The 17,571-nt window shown below is 43.2% G+C and overlaps 2 protein-coding genes across 3 annotated transcripts in view; both read right to left on the bottom strand.

Annotated features, from left to right (window-relative positions):
• LOC126868652 (uncharacterized) lies at positions 1–3,922 on the bottom strand. Its single transcript, XM_050624378.1, has 5 exons — positions 3,215–3,922; positions 2,844–3,077; positions 1,812–2,768; positions 765–1,388; positions 1–673 (listed from the first exon to the last, which is right to left on the bottom strand). Exons 1-5 carry the CDS (start codon positions 3,568–3,570, stop codon positions 10–12), a joined length of 2,835 nt encoding a protein of 944 aa, XP_050480335.1. The 5' UTR covers positions 3,571–3,922; the 3' UTR covers positions 1–9.
• A 135-nt stretch (positions 3,923–4,057) lies between these two features.
• LOC126868649 (uncharacterized) overlaps positions 4,058–17,571 on the bottom strand; it is a 37,434-nt gene continuing 23,920 nt past the window's right edge. The window contains exons 2-15 of one of the 2 annotated variants that reach the window (XR_007690671.1): positions 13,952–14,189; positions 13,215–13,323; positions 13,078–13,102; positions 12,803–12,983; positions 12,266–12,612; positions 11,417–11,483; positions 10,984–11,292; positions 10,608–10,716; positions 9,885–10,219; positions 8,894–9,010; positions 7,898–7,984; positions 4,921–5,544; positions 4,310–4,652; positions 4,058–4,241 (exon numbers count right to left, since the gene is read on the bottom strand). Coding sequence is in view for 1 of the 2 variants with exons in the window: in XM_050624375.1 (XP_050480332.1) it covers positions 4,485–4,652; positions 4,921–5,544; positions 7,898–7,984; positions 8,894–9,010; positions 9,885–10,219; positions 10,608–10,716; positions 10,984–11,292; positions 11,417–11,483; positions 12,266–12,612; positions 12,803–12,983; positions 13,078–13,102; positions 13,215–13,323; positions 13,952–14,189 (2,716 nt within the window). In the remaining variant the exon portion in view is untranslated. Of the gene's footprint in view, positions 4,653–4,920; positions 5,545–7,897; positions 7,985–8,893; positions 9,011–9,884; positions 10,220–10,607; positions 10,717–10,983; positions 11,293–11,416; positions 11,484–12,265; positions 12,613–12,802; positions 12,984–13,077; positions 13,103–13,214; positions 13,324–13,951; positions 14,190–17,571 lie in introns of both variants that reach the window. The other variant, XM_050624375.1, reaches the window with a different exon arrangement.

Here is a 17,571-nt window from a genome sequence, read left to right as displayed (position 1 = left end):
CTTTTTTGTTCAAGTTATCATTGCCGGTTCCAATTTTAAACTAATAAAGAAGTTTTCCCGATCCTCCCTATATCGATTCTTCAATAAAAATTCCTTCGTGAACGAATGCACCGGATATTCGTATCCTTGAGCTCGTTTCTGACAATCCGACAACCAAGTCGCAACTTCGATCACGCGTTTCATCCTTGGATCCATATCCCTTAATCTCTTTTGCTCTGTGATACGAATTTTACTCTTTAGAACAGCGTTGTACCAACGATGGAAATATTTCCACGCTAAATCCTGTTGCCTCGTCGTCCACGTTAAATCTGTCTTTTCCTCGTAAATCGTATTTTGATTCCTTTTATATTTTATCCTGTTTAAAACGGAATTGAGGAAATTCTTGCTACAGCCTTGCTTTTGTTTCAGGTCCGGATTACTTTCCAATGATACATCCTTATTTCTGTTAGACGTTGCAGCTAAATCCTTTGAGGGGTTTATTCTATCATTCGTATGGATAATACTATTGTCTTGTTGATGGCATTTCGCATTATTTAATTGCAGAAGTCTCAGCAAAAGGTCACCCACGTGCGGCATGCAAGGTCGATTCTTTTCAACTTTAGCCCAAGATCGTCGGTATGATAAAGCACACGGGTTCTTGTAAATCTTGCAAAGTCTTTCCATAACTTCGTATCTAAATCATCAAAACATTTAATTGAACAGACAGAAGTGTTTGTAACAAAGTAAGATAATTATTTAGGTACACGATGTTGGCGTGTATGTACCTATTCGCATGATGAATACGTAAGTAATCCCATGTAGTTCGCAATCTGAAAATCGGAGGCGACTGCAATCCCGCCAAAATCGATCTGCACGAGTGAAAATTCCCCATAGCGAGGCACTTTTTGGCAGCGTTCACGAGTCTCGCGACAATTCTACTTCTCATGGGTAATTTTCTCACGCCCAAAATTTCACTGCCAATTAGACAAGAAACGCGATGACTGAATGCTATCCACGCTGCTAAATTAGGCGCGTTCCTGGAGCTCCTTTGAAAGACCAAGATCTCGATCTCCTCGGCGGGAATTCGGACGAAGAGGTCGCGATCTATGAGCGTTAGCTGCGTCGCCAAAATGTCGCTGTTTATATCCCAAATTGTTATTCTAAAGTCCATTCTCAATAATCTTCTTAATTGAACAGTAGTATTATTTTCCTGGTTTTCGAATTTCTGCCTTCTCTTGGATCCATTTCCAGAGAAGATTCGTTCTAGGAAACTGGGTTTTTCCTCAGGAGCAATGGTAGAATCATCTTCGCACTGACACTTTTTTCTTCTCCTAAACAACTTCCTCCTGGTAGGCCGTTCCTTCTCCTGGCGAAAATTTCTCAGATGGTTCAAGTGCAGTCTCAGCTCCCTGTCGTAATACAATTAACACGTTCAACGCGATGACGATCACCGGTGACCGATAAAAGGCTTTTCGTCCCGTGACGTCGCTAATTGTCGTACGATGAATACATAAAATACACATGACTGTGGATATTTATGAAAATTTATATCTTTATAGATATGACCAAGGAAATGGAACTTAAGCACAAAATTTGTTTCGCCTATCAAATACCACGACGAGTACTCTACTTTGCACATTTTATGTATTTTTGCATAAATGCATAAAAATTCGTGGTCTCTGATAATAGTACAAAATTCATTATGTATCTTATTATCCATTTTAATTTAAAATAATACGAACCGCGTGAGCGCAGAGGCATCTGATATAGACCTCGCGGTAAGCGTGTTGATAAGATGGATTTTCTAATTCAATATTTTCTTTAGTTACTACCTGTAAGCGGCGGAAGCAGGTCTGGGTCGGTACCAGTATTCTGGTGTCCAAAATAACACAACTCGTCCCTTCGCAGTAGTCCCGATCGACCCAAATCTACCAGACTGAAGTTCGGTATACGAAATACTAGCTGCCAATTGTCGACGAGATACAGGAAGTTTCAGTTCCGACTCGACGGGCTGTCGACGAATAGTGACCAGACTGAAAGATCGTCGACCTTGAAGAGTAGTACGTTCTCCAGGTTGTACCGACCAGGGACCAAGGGCGTAAAGAAAATGGGGTGCAGTACAGAGACCGTATCTCCTAAAATGTTTGCAATGTTTCAAGGACTCGCCTCTTTCACCTCTTTCTTTGCCCTCCCACACCTTCACAGCATTCTCCATGAGGACGTAAATATTTTGCACGGTGAATTGCAAAGGGAAGCACTCGGGATCCGTTTGGATTGGACCCAGAACCAACCCTGAATGACACTTCTCTGGAACTCCAAAACCAAATCGAGATATCCTTCGCGCGAGACATTTCTTCTGACTCCTCGACTCTTCTTCTTTCGCGAACGCTTCGTTGTACCAAACGTTCCGTTTCTGCCTGACTTTGTCTTCGAAGATCTTGGCTTGCAAATTACGAGGACAAGTCTGACAGGTCGCGTAAAATTTGGTCTTATTGTAATATTTGCGATTGTGATCTCTGACAAACAGTACGTCGCAAAGACCATCGTTCTTGCGTCTCTCTGCGAAGCAACGACACGTAGGCCAGCTACGAGACCCTTTCTCGATCTTGCTCGGAGAAAAATCTTTTAATTCGGCCTTAATGTCTTCCAAACTGGCGCCGGCGAATCTTATAGGAACAGGAGTGTACTGACCGTCTACCAGCTCGCTGTAGGATGGTCCGAGGTATAAGTCCTTATGACGCCATGTTGCAGGTGTATAATCACCGGCGCCTCCATAGTGAGTCCATATTCTGTATCCAATTATAGAATGTATTACAATGAAGATTTCTTACAAATGGATAAACATCAAGTAACGAAAGAATCACCTGCACACTGCTCTTCTTCCATCTTTTCTGAGATCATTGCGAAGCTCGATCTCCGAAGAAAGGATGTATAAAGTCGAGCTGCTCGCTGAACTTGCAGCGGTCGTTTCCGATAACGAGCTTCCGTTTGTCTTGTTTGCCAGCAAACTTTCGACTTGCTCGCACCATTTCTTCCAGAAAATGTTTCTTCCTTGTATACCGCCGAGTTCGTAATAGCTTACTCTTCCATCGATGAATCTAATGATATTAGTAGCGGTCAAAGCGCTATTTAATAAGTATCATCTTGTTAGGAAAAGTAGAGAAAGTTGTGAAAGCAGTTCATTTGTATCGAGCATCTCTATTTCATGACTTTTTATTTTTCAGTAAATTTCTACCTTGCCTTCAGGGTTTTGCGATGTCTCCTGTTGAACACGCTCAGACTAACGCATCGTAGAGGATATAGAGAAATCAGTTCGAAGCTCTCGATGGTAGGATCGAGGGTGCGCGGACAGAAAAACCGCGAGTTTCCTTTGAACACGTCAGCAGCCACGATTAACTTGGATGGCGTGAGACCAAGTGAAACTTGTCGAATTCCATGACCGTTTCTGGTGGTTTCGGCAAACGGAGATTCCACGAGGATGACGTCGGAGAAATCAGAGTACTCGGAAGCCAATAACTTTTGAATTCTGTTCTGTTCTTGCTCCAAGTTTCTCGTTCGATGACGAGATCTGGTTTTACATGCTGGTTGCATAGAGCCGAATTTTTTTTTAAAAGAACGCAAAAGATAGAATCGTTTAAACGAGTCATCTACGAGATTCAGCACGGCCTTTACATTTTCTTGAAAGGATGTCCGATTAGTACGACTTCGTTCACAAGAGGTTAATCACTTCTGAACGAATCTGTTATCACGACGTAATTTCTGTCAGGGGGAGTTTGTAATTGTGCCAAATTCCGATAGACCAATAGAATCGGAAGCTTGAAGTTGTATAAAAGTGGAGTAATCGGAAGATTATCAACGTTCAGCCACAATAAAACCTTGGTTATCTGAACTAATGAATATTTGAACCAATTACATTCTATTTGCATAGTGAAACAGGCATGTTTTTGTATTCCTTTTTGCGAATGATCGTGTCTTTCTCTGACCAATGTCTGGACAATCGAGGTTTTACTGTTTTTATCATTTTTATATAGTAATAGGATTATTTTACTAGGGGGAAAAAAATGTAGAAACGATCTAGTTCCATTAGGTATTATCGTCTTTATTTTTCAGTTCGACGACTCCATCGAGTCTCACGACCTGTACATTAGTCGGCGACGGAGGGAACTCTGTTTAAAGACTCGGGCCTACGTGGTAAAAGGTGTCGCGGCGCCTGTCATTTCGGTTAATTAAGGGTACTTTAGCCGTTTCTTATTCCTTAGACGCTATAATACGATAATAAATAACATATAAAAAAAGACATACAGGTAAAAGACGTAAAAAAGAAGCTCACCAATAGGGGGAGCGCTCTTTCATCTAGAATAAAAAGTCGATGTAAGTTCAAAGAGCGTGCAAAAATGTACAAAGTGGCAGAGGTACATGGTGGACTCCTAAAACGGTTCGTTTCGACTTTTTTTCTTTTTTTTTCTTTTTTTGCTTTTTTTCTCTTATGAACGGAAGCTAACTCTTTATCGATTATTATGTTCGGGGTTCACTTTGATGGTGACTTTGTTGTTGAGAGCGGACGCGAGCTTCTCGACGTTGCTCTGTGGCAACTTTCCCGGTTCCGAGTTCGTTGTCTCGTTGTTGGACACCACTGTGTTTTCAGGGATTGGCTTAATACTTGGCTGTGCCTCCTGAAACAAAACGAACAATTGTTTTTACGAAGTTTGTTCCACTTCACGTTTCTTTAACGTGTTCTTCGTCGCTTTGTAATCACATCTGTTAACGTCAAACGTGCAATTAACGTAATTTGTACCTTTATCGTCTGTTGTTTCGTGGCTGGCGACTTAATTGACTACCTACACTAAGCATCGCGCTTATCAGCCAAACGACATAATGACATTTTACATGTTTCGACCTTCGTTTACCTTTCGAAATTGATAAAACAAAAATTCCACTCACCCCGTCAGTCTTTCTTCTTAAGTTCGATCTTTGTAACGTTGCAGCCAATTCGTTCTGCAATCTCGACACCACTGGCCCATTCGCCAATTCATCCGTGCCGTTTCTATCTGATCGAGACTGCTGCGACAGGAAGTCGAGCTTAGACGGTTGTTTAGCTTCCCCTTCGTAGGCGCCTATCCTAATGGCGACTTTTCCAGGGGCTGGTTTCAAGTTCGGTGCGTTTGCAGCTGCCGGAGATACGGCTGCTTTTGTCATTTCCGGCACGGGACTCGGCGACGTTTCCTTTCCATTCACTTGTGGCTTGTTTCCGGTACCGTGTCGAGGACTTCCGTTCGACGTGACCGTAGAATTATTTTGTATGGGGAAGTAAGTTGGCGGTGGCTTTGGAATCACTGGGTTTGGAGCCTCTTTCAACTTAAATGACTCTATGCTTTGCATCTCCACGGAATCCTCGGCGCTTTTGGTCTTCGAAAGAAGAGGAAGCGGGGGTGGAGCCGGTGGTGCTGGAGGCGCTACAGGCGCTACAGGCGCCGGAGGTGCTGGAGGTGCTGGTGGTGCTGGAGGTGCCGGCGGTATATTGTTTGTCGGCACTGTCGATGTGTTCAATACCCTTTTTTCTTGCTCCTGGTGACAGTTTAATGAGATTAAGATAAGCAATGACAAATTTAGGAATTTATACAGCGCAAAAAGAAGTCGAACGATACATATTTAATTTTATAGATACTATGTTTTAATCTATTCAATCTACCGAAGGTTGTTTCGGAATTTAGTTAAGATTATGAACGTATATATTTAATTTTTTCCACTTTAGGTATTCTAGACGATTCTTCGTTCAAAAATGTAGATTCAATGCTAATCGGTCAGATAAACTTGATAACTAACATTGTAAGGCGTAATAGTAACCAACACGCGACTCCTCCGTTCACCGTTGCTCAGCAAACCGTTCATGTCTTCGGTTTCAAAAGCCTAGCATTTTTCCTTCGATTAACTTTCCTTCGCTAGTAGCAACAGCCGTGGCAGCGGCGCATAACGGTTCAATTTCAACCGTCTTTTTGTAAATCACTTCCGACTCCGTTAACGAACAGCCTTTCGAAGAGCACTCGCACACGGTCGTGGAACTCGAGGTCGCGACGAGAACTAATCTTCGTTGTCGTCGTCGTCGGTACTTTTCGCGAATTACGCGCGTCTACGCGAATTACCAGCTGCAGCGTAACGCCAAGTGCGGCACCGCTTTTTCGTTAATCACAAGCGAACCGCATTTCGCGGTGTTCCGCAGTGGCCACCTTGAAACCAATCGCACGCCACGATTCGAGTCGGTTGAAAACAGTCACGAGCGTAACTCGCGCTCTTATGTAAGCTCTATTATTTTACACGTTGCAATTCGAAGGAAATCAACGTGCAACGTCGACCAACATAAGGAAAAATCCTTGCGACAGACGATCGCGTCCACTTGTGTTCGAACGAGCCGGCAACCAACGATCGACTGTTCCGCTACCGTCGAACGTCCGTTTAACAGCACCGATCACCCGCCGATAAGTCGATTATGTAATGAGTCATCGATTCTACGATAATTCACGCGTTTCTAGGAAGCGCAGAAACGTCGCGAGGTAGTAATAATTCACTCGAGTCTTTCTACGGCGAAATTGTTGTAGAGGACAATCGATGATCGGTCGATTAGTAGATCGTTAATTAGCGGAATCGTTGCAGCGAACAAAGCCGATTTAGAAAGCACTAGCTGCTTCCCCCGCACGAATACTTCTATCGTATCGTAATCAGTTGTCAGGCTTAATTAGCTAACCGCGATTCAATTAAGGGCGTGATTTAGTATTGCCCGGCCGCGAAACGACTAGTACGGATCCAGTGTTCGTATCGCGCGGCAGATTCAGCCGGACTGAGAACAGAACGGTGAGACTTACGTGACTGTAAGAGAGGAAGATCGGTCTCTATATCGCCGCCGGTCGTCAGTTCGAACGATACGCGAGTGTATAACAGTTAATAAACGCAGCTTGTACATAAATTCAGGTGCAGCTGAGCGTATTGCGCTGCACACACGTTCAGTGTGTTTCGAGACTCGTGCAGACAATGACTGGCTGCGAAGTCTTCGTAATCTTGAGACTCGTTATCTATTTACTTTGGCAGATCTTCGGGAAGAAGGTTGTGTAATTAAAAACGACGCAAGAGAGCACGGTATAGCGTATCGCCTCGAGAATTGGAAGAATATGCCCCGAAACCACGTTATTTGCTTTGTTCCGCGTATTTTTCTCCAAACTTCCCCCGGTTACCGCCTTCTTTTTGTATCAATATTTAATTTCCACGCTCGGTTGCCAAGCAGCGTATTACAAGTATATCGCCGAGATACATACATTTCCATCGCGAATTCATTTCCAAGAGTGGCTAATAGGATTTTTAATTAACCGCATACGTGTATATCCTTAGTTCCGCTCTTTCCATCGTGCGATACGTACGAGGAGTATCGTCCTCCCTGCTCCCCCTTCCTTTGATTAGTTCGCGATCGCAACCGAGAAATTTTATTCTAGACTTGAAGTCTTTTCGTGTAATCAGAAGCTGTAACGTCTTCCTCGTCGAAGAAAGGAAACGGTGAAAGTACTAAACGTTGTACTTGAACGGCGTGCATTACGCGTACGATTATAATAGAAACTTTAATAAAAAAGAAATTTCTCCATCTATACAATTTTTCTTCTACTTTTACTTCTTTTACACCGGTCACTTAATTATCTTAAATCTTCCTTTGCCATTCAATTAATAATATCAGAAACGAAATCGTTCGAAAAAGTATGTAACTAAGGTATAGTAGATGTTGCTATAAGATATATTCTAATTATCGCAATAAAAGAAACGAAACAGTCACGTTCACGCAAATATCACGAGGTTATTAGATAAATCAAGGAAAATCACGTATTCAAGTATACAAGTAGATCGTTCATGTACCGCAAAGATAAGCTTATCATTTTCTTACCTGCTCCGGCGCCTGATCGGAGAAATGAACTTTTTGCTGAGCGCTGTTGAACATCTTTCGATGGGCACGCTTGAACTCCTCCATTAGCTGTAAACAATTTAATACGTGTGTTATCGCGTCTTTACTGTTCCTTTATTATTAATATTATTCCTCTGACCGAGGATTAAGCACCGAACTTAATCGATCGAGAACAAAGAGGTCACACGGTAAAATTTACGGCGCGCTCAATGCGCGTTCGGTCGCAAACTGAACTCGCGAAACGCGTACGAGCGAGCTGCGCGTCTGTGAATCGTCGTTCGAACGCTCATCTACGAAAGTTCGATCGTTTGCAACATCACGCTGTAATTTTTAATTAGGCTGGCTCTCTACTCGTTATCGACGTACAAACGCTTTTCAGTATCTGCACGGCGTATTAATCGCTCCTTTTATTTCTTCTGCACCTATTAACGAGCGTTTCTCCTTTATCTATCGAGAAAAACAATCCTTGGTCGAATCGTTTCGTTTTCATCGCCGATCTAACACCGATTAGATTTTTACGAGATTAGATCGTTCACCCATCGAACGAGAGATCAACCGGTCGTAATTTCAATTTCAACGTTTTACGACGTAGCCAGTGAATGAACTTTTCGCCCGTTAAGTGTAACTGACAAGAGTTAGGATGTCACGGGAGGAATCGTGTGGGTGTTCGCGATATGAGAATCAGGCTCTCGTACGAGGCAAGTGAACGCGTGATACGAATGCTCAACTTACGAGTACAGCGACGTTATGAATGCACTGGTATCCTGCAATTCGACGGAGTCTAGTTAAAGTTCAAATGTCGCGCGGTAAAAGATCGTTGAATTCATCGGAATCCTATTGTCTTGGATCGTACACTTGAACCAATTTCGACGTTTATGTTATATCATGCTACGACATGTAGATTTAAGAAAAATCGAACAAAGATTAACGGAACGTTGCTCTTATCGCAGTTTGTGTAAGATCACAAATATCGACTACCTTATCGTGCGTAACTTTCTGTTCTTGCGCCCTCAGAGCTTCCGGGTTTTGTGGCTTCCGCGGCTCCGCAGTTTTCTCCTTTCCTGCTTCCATTTTCGCGGCGTTGTTCATGTTCCTCTGAAAGAGACGATGCATTAAATACGCTCACACATCACGATCGCCTATAAATATACCATCGGTAATCAATATTTTGTGACGCAATATTTGATCGATGCAGAATTAGTCACACTGTGAGAAAGTCTCGATCGAGTTAGACGGAATGAGTGATAAGCGATTTGTCGACGATAAGGAATCTACATGCGTAACTCGGTTGTCCAAGGAACAGAACGTCCCTTATGATGAATGAAACCTTACTAATGTTACTATTATCGCCACCATGGAGACACGTTGAAAGAACCAAAATCTTATCTATTGGGAAGAAAACAATTATCTTTGCAGATGACGCACGAGATATCGCAAAGTGTAAAGAAAATTACCCATACTAAAATAGAGACACAAGTATAAATTTCCATATAATATAGCTTGTTGATTATTACAATTTTTGTTGCTATACGACAAAAGTAAATTATTTACTAAGCATGAATTATTTACTTACTTTATATCGAAATTTATAATCGTGTAATAATCAGACTTCTTTATTGTTTATTGTTACCTGTTTGACATAATTATTTTAATCTTCGATCCGATAAGATCGCATGTGCAATACGAGTCATCGGTCGCAAGAAAAATGCCACGTTTATAAAATAATACCGGCATTGAACGGTGATCTAAATTCCAATTGAAACAACAAAAATATTGCCGCGCCAGATAGGCGCCACTCTCGCCACAAAGACTCCGAAGGCGAGAAAAATCCAAAGAATCTCCACGGAGAATCGGTCGATATAAAAATTCAAATTCCGGTAACACGCCCGGTAATGCGCATAAACAAGCAGGTAATGCGATCCAAGCGGTGTATAGGTTTCGCGAAGAGGAAAAGTCGCGGCTCTCCTACCTGCTGCGCCCGCCTCTGCAATTCCTGAGTGATGGCAGTGCTTAGATCGGTGCAGGCTATCGGCGATGTCCTTGTGGCGCAATTGCGGGGCGTTGCGGTGGCCGCGGTGGCCGCGGTGTCATTGGTTTTATTGGTCCCGGTCGAGGTGGCAGTGATCGAGCCGAACGAAACTGTCGACGGTGGCTCGCAGGAGGACGTCGATAAGGACGAAGAAGTCGAAGCGGAGTCCTTGCTGCAGGAAGACTCGAGGCTCGACTCCGTTTCCGTCGAGCCTGTACTGCCCATAGACATTGTGCTACCCATTTGCATACCCTTCGCGTTCATTGGCTTCGTGTCTGTAAGGATAGAAACGCATTTCACGTTACTTTATGATGCGCGTTTTAGAAGTTGACTTTAACACGTGTTGTTAAAGTCCGAAGTATTGCGAGGTATTACGAAAGGATCTTAATAATTTAGAACGCTGTTTCTTATTTAGAAAGTGTCAGCGTTTGACGCTACTGCGATTCTTGACTTTTTCATGTCACAATCTCGCCTTTGTTTCAAGCAAGAAAAAGACTTTTAACGTTTTAAAAGTATCTTCGGTACGAGATCGAAACGAGAAACCGCGTGTATCAATGACACTTTTGCTTCAGGAATTTTCTAACGATAGAAAAAAATGACGATTTGCCATATGTGTCGTATCGATAGATCTTACGTGTATTTTCTCGAATTATTTTAACGTACCTCCGGACCATTTATAAGGAAGAGGTGGCGGCGGTGCTGGTGGGCATACAGTTTGGTGGATCTCCACGGTCGTTATCGTTTTCCTATCTCCGTCCTGTGTGCCATTTTCCTGTGACAAAAGTTTAACAAGAGTCCTCTCAGTCCAACGTTCGAACGTACAATCACCGTACCTCTACGATCGTTTCTCTTTTTAATTAAGCCGCGTCGATGGCTCTAGGCTACTATACACTGATCATTACGTTAATTCGATCAAGATAATCGCGATGATTATGAGAAGACTCGGAGGTAGAAAGCGCTGATCGAATACTCGTTAATTATCAAAGAGCGAGCGCTAGATATTAGAAGAACAATACCTATTAACACAAGAGTAACTCACTTTGGATCCATGATAGGGAGGCATATCATCGGCTGGACCATCGTAAATGACGTCCTGTTGCCGCATATTGTCCCTTCGATAAGCCAAACGACGATTCGCTTCGTCTCTCGGATTAGCGTCGAAATCGTGGACTTCGTAATCGATTCTTGGTGCCACAGGATCGTACAGAGGCTCGTTATCGATATCATCTTCGTAATTACCACGCGAGTTCGGACGACCTGGTGCACCTACGAACCTGTGGTTTTGGTTCTGGCTCTGATTGATACGGATCACCGTGGTGTTATTTGGTCTTCGAGACCATTCCTGAGCCTGCGAACCAATCAATTACCGTCGCTTAGCGTCTCTCTATTTTTCAATCGAACGAGTATCGCTCTTCAGCATTTTTAAATTTTTCATAAAAATTACGATCCATTTTTTGAATAAGAATTCGTACCTGATCCACGTGAGCCCATTCCGCGGAGCTGCAGCTGCTGGTGGACAGGGCAAGCGGGCAACAAATCCTGCAATATTCACGGTCACGTGTTACCAGTAATTTTTGCATCAAACGGTACTACTTTCTAATTCCAATTATACAACATCGTGAGGAAGCAAGACGTAAAGGAACGAGGGTTAAGAACAGGATGAACGTTTATGAGGCGGTCAGGAATTCGTCCTGTTCCCCGGTGCTACGATCGTTATCACCGACTGTCCTATTAATAGACCGACTTTCTCCTTGGTGCAAATTCGTCGATGCCACATGATAACGGCCGGTAACGAAAGAGAGAGAGAGAGAGAGACTTATCCAATGCCATAAACTGCGCGAGCTACTGTATCTAGCCCGATTCTATGGCAAAGAACAGTTTAGCTGGTCCTTGTTAATCGTAATTACGTACAACGGTTCAGGCTATGGCATAATAATCGTGTTACAATATGGTCGTTTAAACGTTACATCAGAGTTATGCACGTAACTAATTACAGACACTTCTTTACCATTGCAAGGCATTTATCTTGATTAGACGGGAAAGTGAAACAAATTTCTGATTCTGTATATATTACTCTGCCTATTTGTTTTGGTTTTGTAATCTACGCAATCAATTACCTAACGTTAGAGAAATAAAATGACATAAGTAGACCATAGATGTTTGCATTGCAGGAACGAAATCTACATAGAGATTTCTTTTGCTTTCTAAATGTTAACGAGAGGATCGCTTTACTTTACATATTTCGTATATTTTTCCATATCATATAGACTTTTGAGTGTTCGAGTTTTTCACAAATACCATTTGCTCTTCGTCTTACTAACCTTCCATTTCGGTTGCAAACGTCATCGCGAGGGTATCGATGATGCATTCTAGGGTCGTGATGATGCTGCGGCGAGTAAGAAGGATTCTGCGGCTGTGGGCTGGCTGCAGCCATACTCGACGTTTCAGAATCGTAACCGCTCGAGCCACGGGTCCATAATGGTTCAGGGCAGTCGTAAAGGTGATTCGGCGTGGGTCGTTGCACTATGAGGTCGAGAACGGCGGAGCTTCTCATTACCTCGATGGCTCTTTCGAACGGAAGATCAGTGAGACGCTGGCCGTTGCACCAAATTATAATGTCGCCGGCTTTCAAGCCCGCTGCTCTGGCTGGTCCATCGTCTCTGGTGCCCTAAATGAATTTTATTCAATTAATTCTCGATCCTCTGTTATATCGTGCTATTCCGTATCCACGGTAATTTGACCGAACAAGATCAATTTTACTATCGCCATTTAAGTGGAAATTGAAAGTAATTGAAATTAAACACTGGAGAGTTACGAAATTACTATCAAATGTCAGCGAGAAACTATGTATAATTAACCTGAACTGTGAGGCCTGGCACGATGCCTCTGCAAACACCACACCCGAGGCGACCCTTCTCGCCGACGAGAATTCGAATCCTGACTTCGGTGCTCGGAACGGCACCCAAACCAGTTTCGTTGTACTGTAGCTGCTGCTGTTGCTGCTGCACCATGTGCCAGGTGACCGGATCGTTCGGGTTGCTTTGCGAATCATAAAGTACTTTTATAACGAGGAAACACTCCGCGGACTAACGCCAGAGCCTTGCAGAATTTTTAATGAGCGATCGGTACTTACTCTTTCACAGGTATCATTCCCACGCCTGAAACAATAAAATACGAGCAATCAGTATAAGTTGTTCGCGTGTATTCTGGAGTTGAGAGAATTAAAAAAAAAAAAAAAAGAAAAAAGAGGAAAAGAATGCGAGTAATTACTTCGAATCTTGAGAACGAGCACTTGCTGGTTTTTTGCCAGAAGTGCCACTTCCTGATGGACTGCGTCCTCAACCGGATACCCGTTCACCCTTATGATCTGATCACCGACCTGAAAGTAAAAAAACAAAGTGAAACGAAAAATAGAATACACGGTTAACGAAATAGAGCAGAAACCGTAGTTTCGTAATTACGGAATCGATTCGTATCTCTTGACGAATGTTATACGAATAGCTATACCACCAGGCAAAAGTTTGAAATCGCTACGTGTTTCCCCCGGAGAATTAAAAAAAAAAAAAATAGAAAAGTTTATCTCGAAGTAACCTTCAATAAAAAATTTGTCGTTGTAAAGGAAATTTACAACTATCGATATCGGCAACGTTAATTTCCAATGGATATTTAACAATCGATGAATTAAACGGTTAAAAATTAATAAACTTCAACTTAAACGATTAATGAAATTAGCGAGGGACAAAATGTAAGTACAACCAGGAAACGGATCTCAAATTTTTGGCCGGCACGGTAGGTGCATGTGGATGTTTGCGCATTTATGAAACATCGTAAATCCCAACAATGCACATAATATGCAGAAATAAGTAAAACAATCAAGATATAGTAATCATTATAATATTTAATGGATCGTGCTTCAATTACGTGCATAAAAATTTGAATTTACACAAATATCTTCGGTGTACCGATAGCAATTACAGAAATGTAACTACAATTTGTGACTTCATTACCCTTAATCCATTTCTGTGAGCTTCGCTGCCAGGTTGCACGTCGCTCACGTAAAATCCGGCTGCGTACTCTCTGCCACCACGAAGAGAAAAGCCAAATCCAGACGCTCCACGCCGTCTCAGCCTGACGTTCCTAGTCACACCGATGACGGCCATCCTGCCGCCTCCTGTTGGATTTCCAGGACCTCCACCGGTCGATGGTACCATCCCAGCACTACCCGTGCCGGATGCACCACCCGACCTGCGAAAACCAATTAAAACTCAATCTCGTCCGATCGATGTTATTTGGCATTGGATTTAATCGCACGATAATTAACGAAGTACAAAATGCTGGAAAAAGAAAGTGGATTCGGTGGCACGAATCGAATTACGAGTCACCGTCATTACACGTATTGTTCGGTGAATCGTATCAGCAGCTCGGACGGAAAGTGGAGCGCGATTCATTTAGCCGAATGAATTCACGAGTACGCTTTACTCGCGATATAATTTTATCCTGGATTTAACCGCGTTAACGAGTCTCGTCTTTTTCGTTACGTAAAGCGAGCAACATTACTTTCTCGGTATTATTCCTATGCGTTCCACGCTCGGCGAAATCACACGAGACCAGAGTCCCTCTCGCTAATAACCGGCGACTATTCGCAACTCAGTAAAAAATCTTAGTCGTATTTAGCGATGTTGAGATATGTCGATACGTCACCAGTATAGTGCGGATGTAAAATTTCAAGATACAAAAACGTAATAGAGCGCACTATATAATGTGTATTTGGTATAATACTTGCTTTCATATTCTTCCTTTTGTACCGTTTCTTTGGTTGTATTCGTAAAAGTACGAATTTGCATATACGTTCGCAGGTCACGAAACGCAGTCGGAAACGCGACACATCACGGACAGAAACGTTTCTTGGCCCGAGGATACAATGGGAGTGGTGTGACAGAAGGAACAGTTAGTCATTGAGACTGAATTATATGTATAAAGGGCATCGTTTTACTCTAGTCATCCGTTAAGGGTATTCTCCCGTATTTATTTCGCGAAGTAAAATAATTTATGCGTTTCGTTATTATCGATCTACTAGCGCGCCTTTGTATACCGTTAAAAAATCCAAAAAGAAAACGTCGAATATGTTTGGTGTCTACGGAATAGACATGTGCACCATCGAATATAATATAGCGGGTATTGGTTGCATATCTGTGGTAGTCGCGACGCGCGTCTGGAATAGCTTACGGGGATGGTGAGGATGGCAGTGGTTTAAACGCTTTCCATTGATTTCCGTCTCCTCTGGATTTTACTGCTACCCAGGTAATTACCACCGGTAATAGAATATCCTACGTGTTTGTACGTTCCTATATATCTCCGGGAAATTCGCAATTATTCAAGAAGAATCTTAAAATGTGGCGGATAAGTTTAACTTTAAAATTTGAGAATGAAACTAAGTCTTTGTTCAGTTTGTGCTTATCGCTCGGAATAAAAGTTTGAAAACCGTTCTATATTCATAGCGGTTCGATATAGAGGGATTGTATTTTTCACAAATACGTATAATTGTATAATGTGCGGTTTTAGAAGCTGCATTTGGGTTACCGTATGCGTTACAGAAATATGAAATGTTTCGTAACATCTAGCAAGATTCGCAGGAAGAAGAATTAAAATCGCGGACGAACGTTTTCCTGCTTGGGGACGGACGGCAAAACGGTCGGAAAATTTGTGCACGGTCTGGGAAGAGGAATTACAGCAATTCTGTGTCAACGACGCGACTCACCTTCGCGAATAATTGTCCTGCAAAAATGCTCGTTTCAGTCGGCGGTCGGAGAGCCGCGCAGTCCGACTCGAAACAATCTTTGTTCGGATCTCGCGGTCTTTTTCCACAGTCTCCTGCGAAATTAATGACCACACCTGGCGCACTATTGGCCTGCGCAATCGTCGAGGAAGGAACGACGAAGCGGAGGAGTCGAAGCAAATTCCACCGCAGACGACGAAAAAGACGAAAGATAGAAAGGAGACGCGCAGGGTGGGGCAGGCGGATGAAACAAGGAAAGAAAGACACTTTATGCTCCCTAATGACGTCGGGAATCCGTCTTGTCTCGGACATTGAAAAGATTACGTGCAGTATGAAGGGACGTCGTAGGTTGTCGGATGCAGTGGAACACGAGAATGACACCAGGTAAATGACAGTCATTAGAAAGAACGAGACACTAGTTTAAAACTACTCCGACTAGCTGGAGAGCTCGTCTTCTTTCTCTTCTATCTTTATTCCACCTTGTACTCGTTCTTGCTCCCTTCCTTTTTGCTCTTCGTGAACGTTACCGAAGGCGAAAGAGAATTCCATCGTCTGCACTTTCCTACGAACCTGCAGGGCTTTTGCTTTCCTCTTTTTAGAGGATATCATTTCGGGCAGACTACGCTCTACACAAAACGCAAACCGACGAAGGCTTCCTATCCCAGTCAATTTACATGCGACTATTTACGACGTGATTACCATTTTGCCTCGGCAATGGGTGCACCTTGCGTTCGCAATTATCGGAAAATTACAAATTTCCTTATTGGACGGTAATAAGGGACGTGCATATATATACCGAAGCAACGAAACGTTGGCGACTCGGCGTGATATCGCGTCGAGTTCGATCTTGAAAGACCAGTCTCCGATCTGATCGGCGATCCGCTAGATAAGGGAAAAGTACTACAAAGAAGAGGAGCTCTACCCCCTGGGGCGGCAAGGTGAAATACCTGTCGACGACACCTACTAAGATCCACGAGATTTCTCGGCCGGTGGGATCACTGACACGAAAGGTAGGTACTCGTTACAAGCTGTTAACGCATTTTTAACGTGTTCCTCGCGACGTTCTTAAGGAAGTCGTAGTTGCTTTTATTAAAGACCCGCTCTTTCAAACGCGTCGGAAAACAGTCACGCTGCCGTAGGTTTTCAACAACTCCCTCCGATGCTTGCCTCCACTTCTCGACAGCTCGGTAAACGCGCCTCTATGCCCTCGTTTCTGAGCATCTCTCCAAAATGCGTTCACCTGACGATCCCTTCAACCCTTGCTGCTTTTGTTCGACTGCTCCGTATTTCTATCGTCCGGCCAAGACGGCACAAATGTTAAGCCGACCTGAAAAGGATCGTGCGAACACAAAAAGTGCTGCTCCGATAACCGTAACCAGTGATTTATATGCATGGAAATGCAACGTGGAGTGGAGAAGGTGAGATGATAGGGAAAAGAAAAGCTCAAAGCTGTCGAGATTCTATCTACGGAGTTAGTACATTGTTAACAATGGTTTCATTAATCCTTTCATGGTCCGATATCGATAAGACGCGTCGATGACGCGATAACGAGCATCCCGCGAGCGATCTAGAAACCGAGTAGAGGTCGTTGAAAAGTTTCAAGACCGCGAGGAACGTAATCTCTTATGTAATCTCGAGGACAATGGACGCGCGTAGATTCTCAAGGAGGTTCCCGCGACAAGAGGCCAGGCCATCGATATACTCGGGCATACCGTTATTGTCGTCGATATCGCTACTTAACGATCCAGCCACGAAAGTGTTACGACTGTCACGAACTTTCCTCCACACCTTCCAACGCTAATACTGGTAGCTGCTACCGTCTGAGCGTAGCAGCTCGTCAAAGAGAGCTCT

This window comes from Bombus huntii, chromosome 8 (genome assembly GCF_024542735.1).
Source record: "Bombus huntii isolate Logan2020A chromosome 8, iyBomHunt1.1, whole genome shotgun sequence".
NCBI lineage: Eukaryota > Metazoa > Arthropoda > Insecta > Hymenoptera > Apidae > Bombus > Bombus huntii.
The sequence above is the reverse complement of the archived record's forward strand: the minus strand, read 5'-3'. Positions and strand labels throughout refer to the sequence as shown.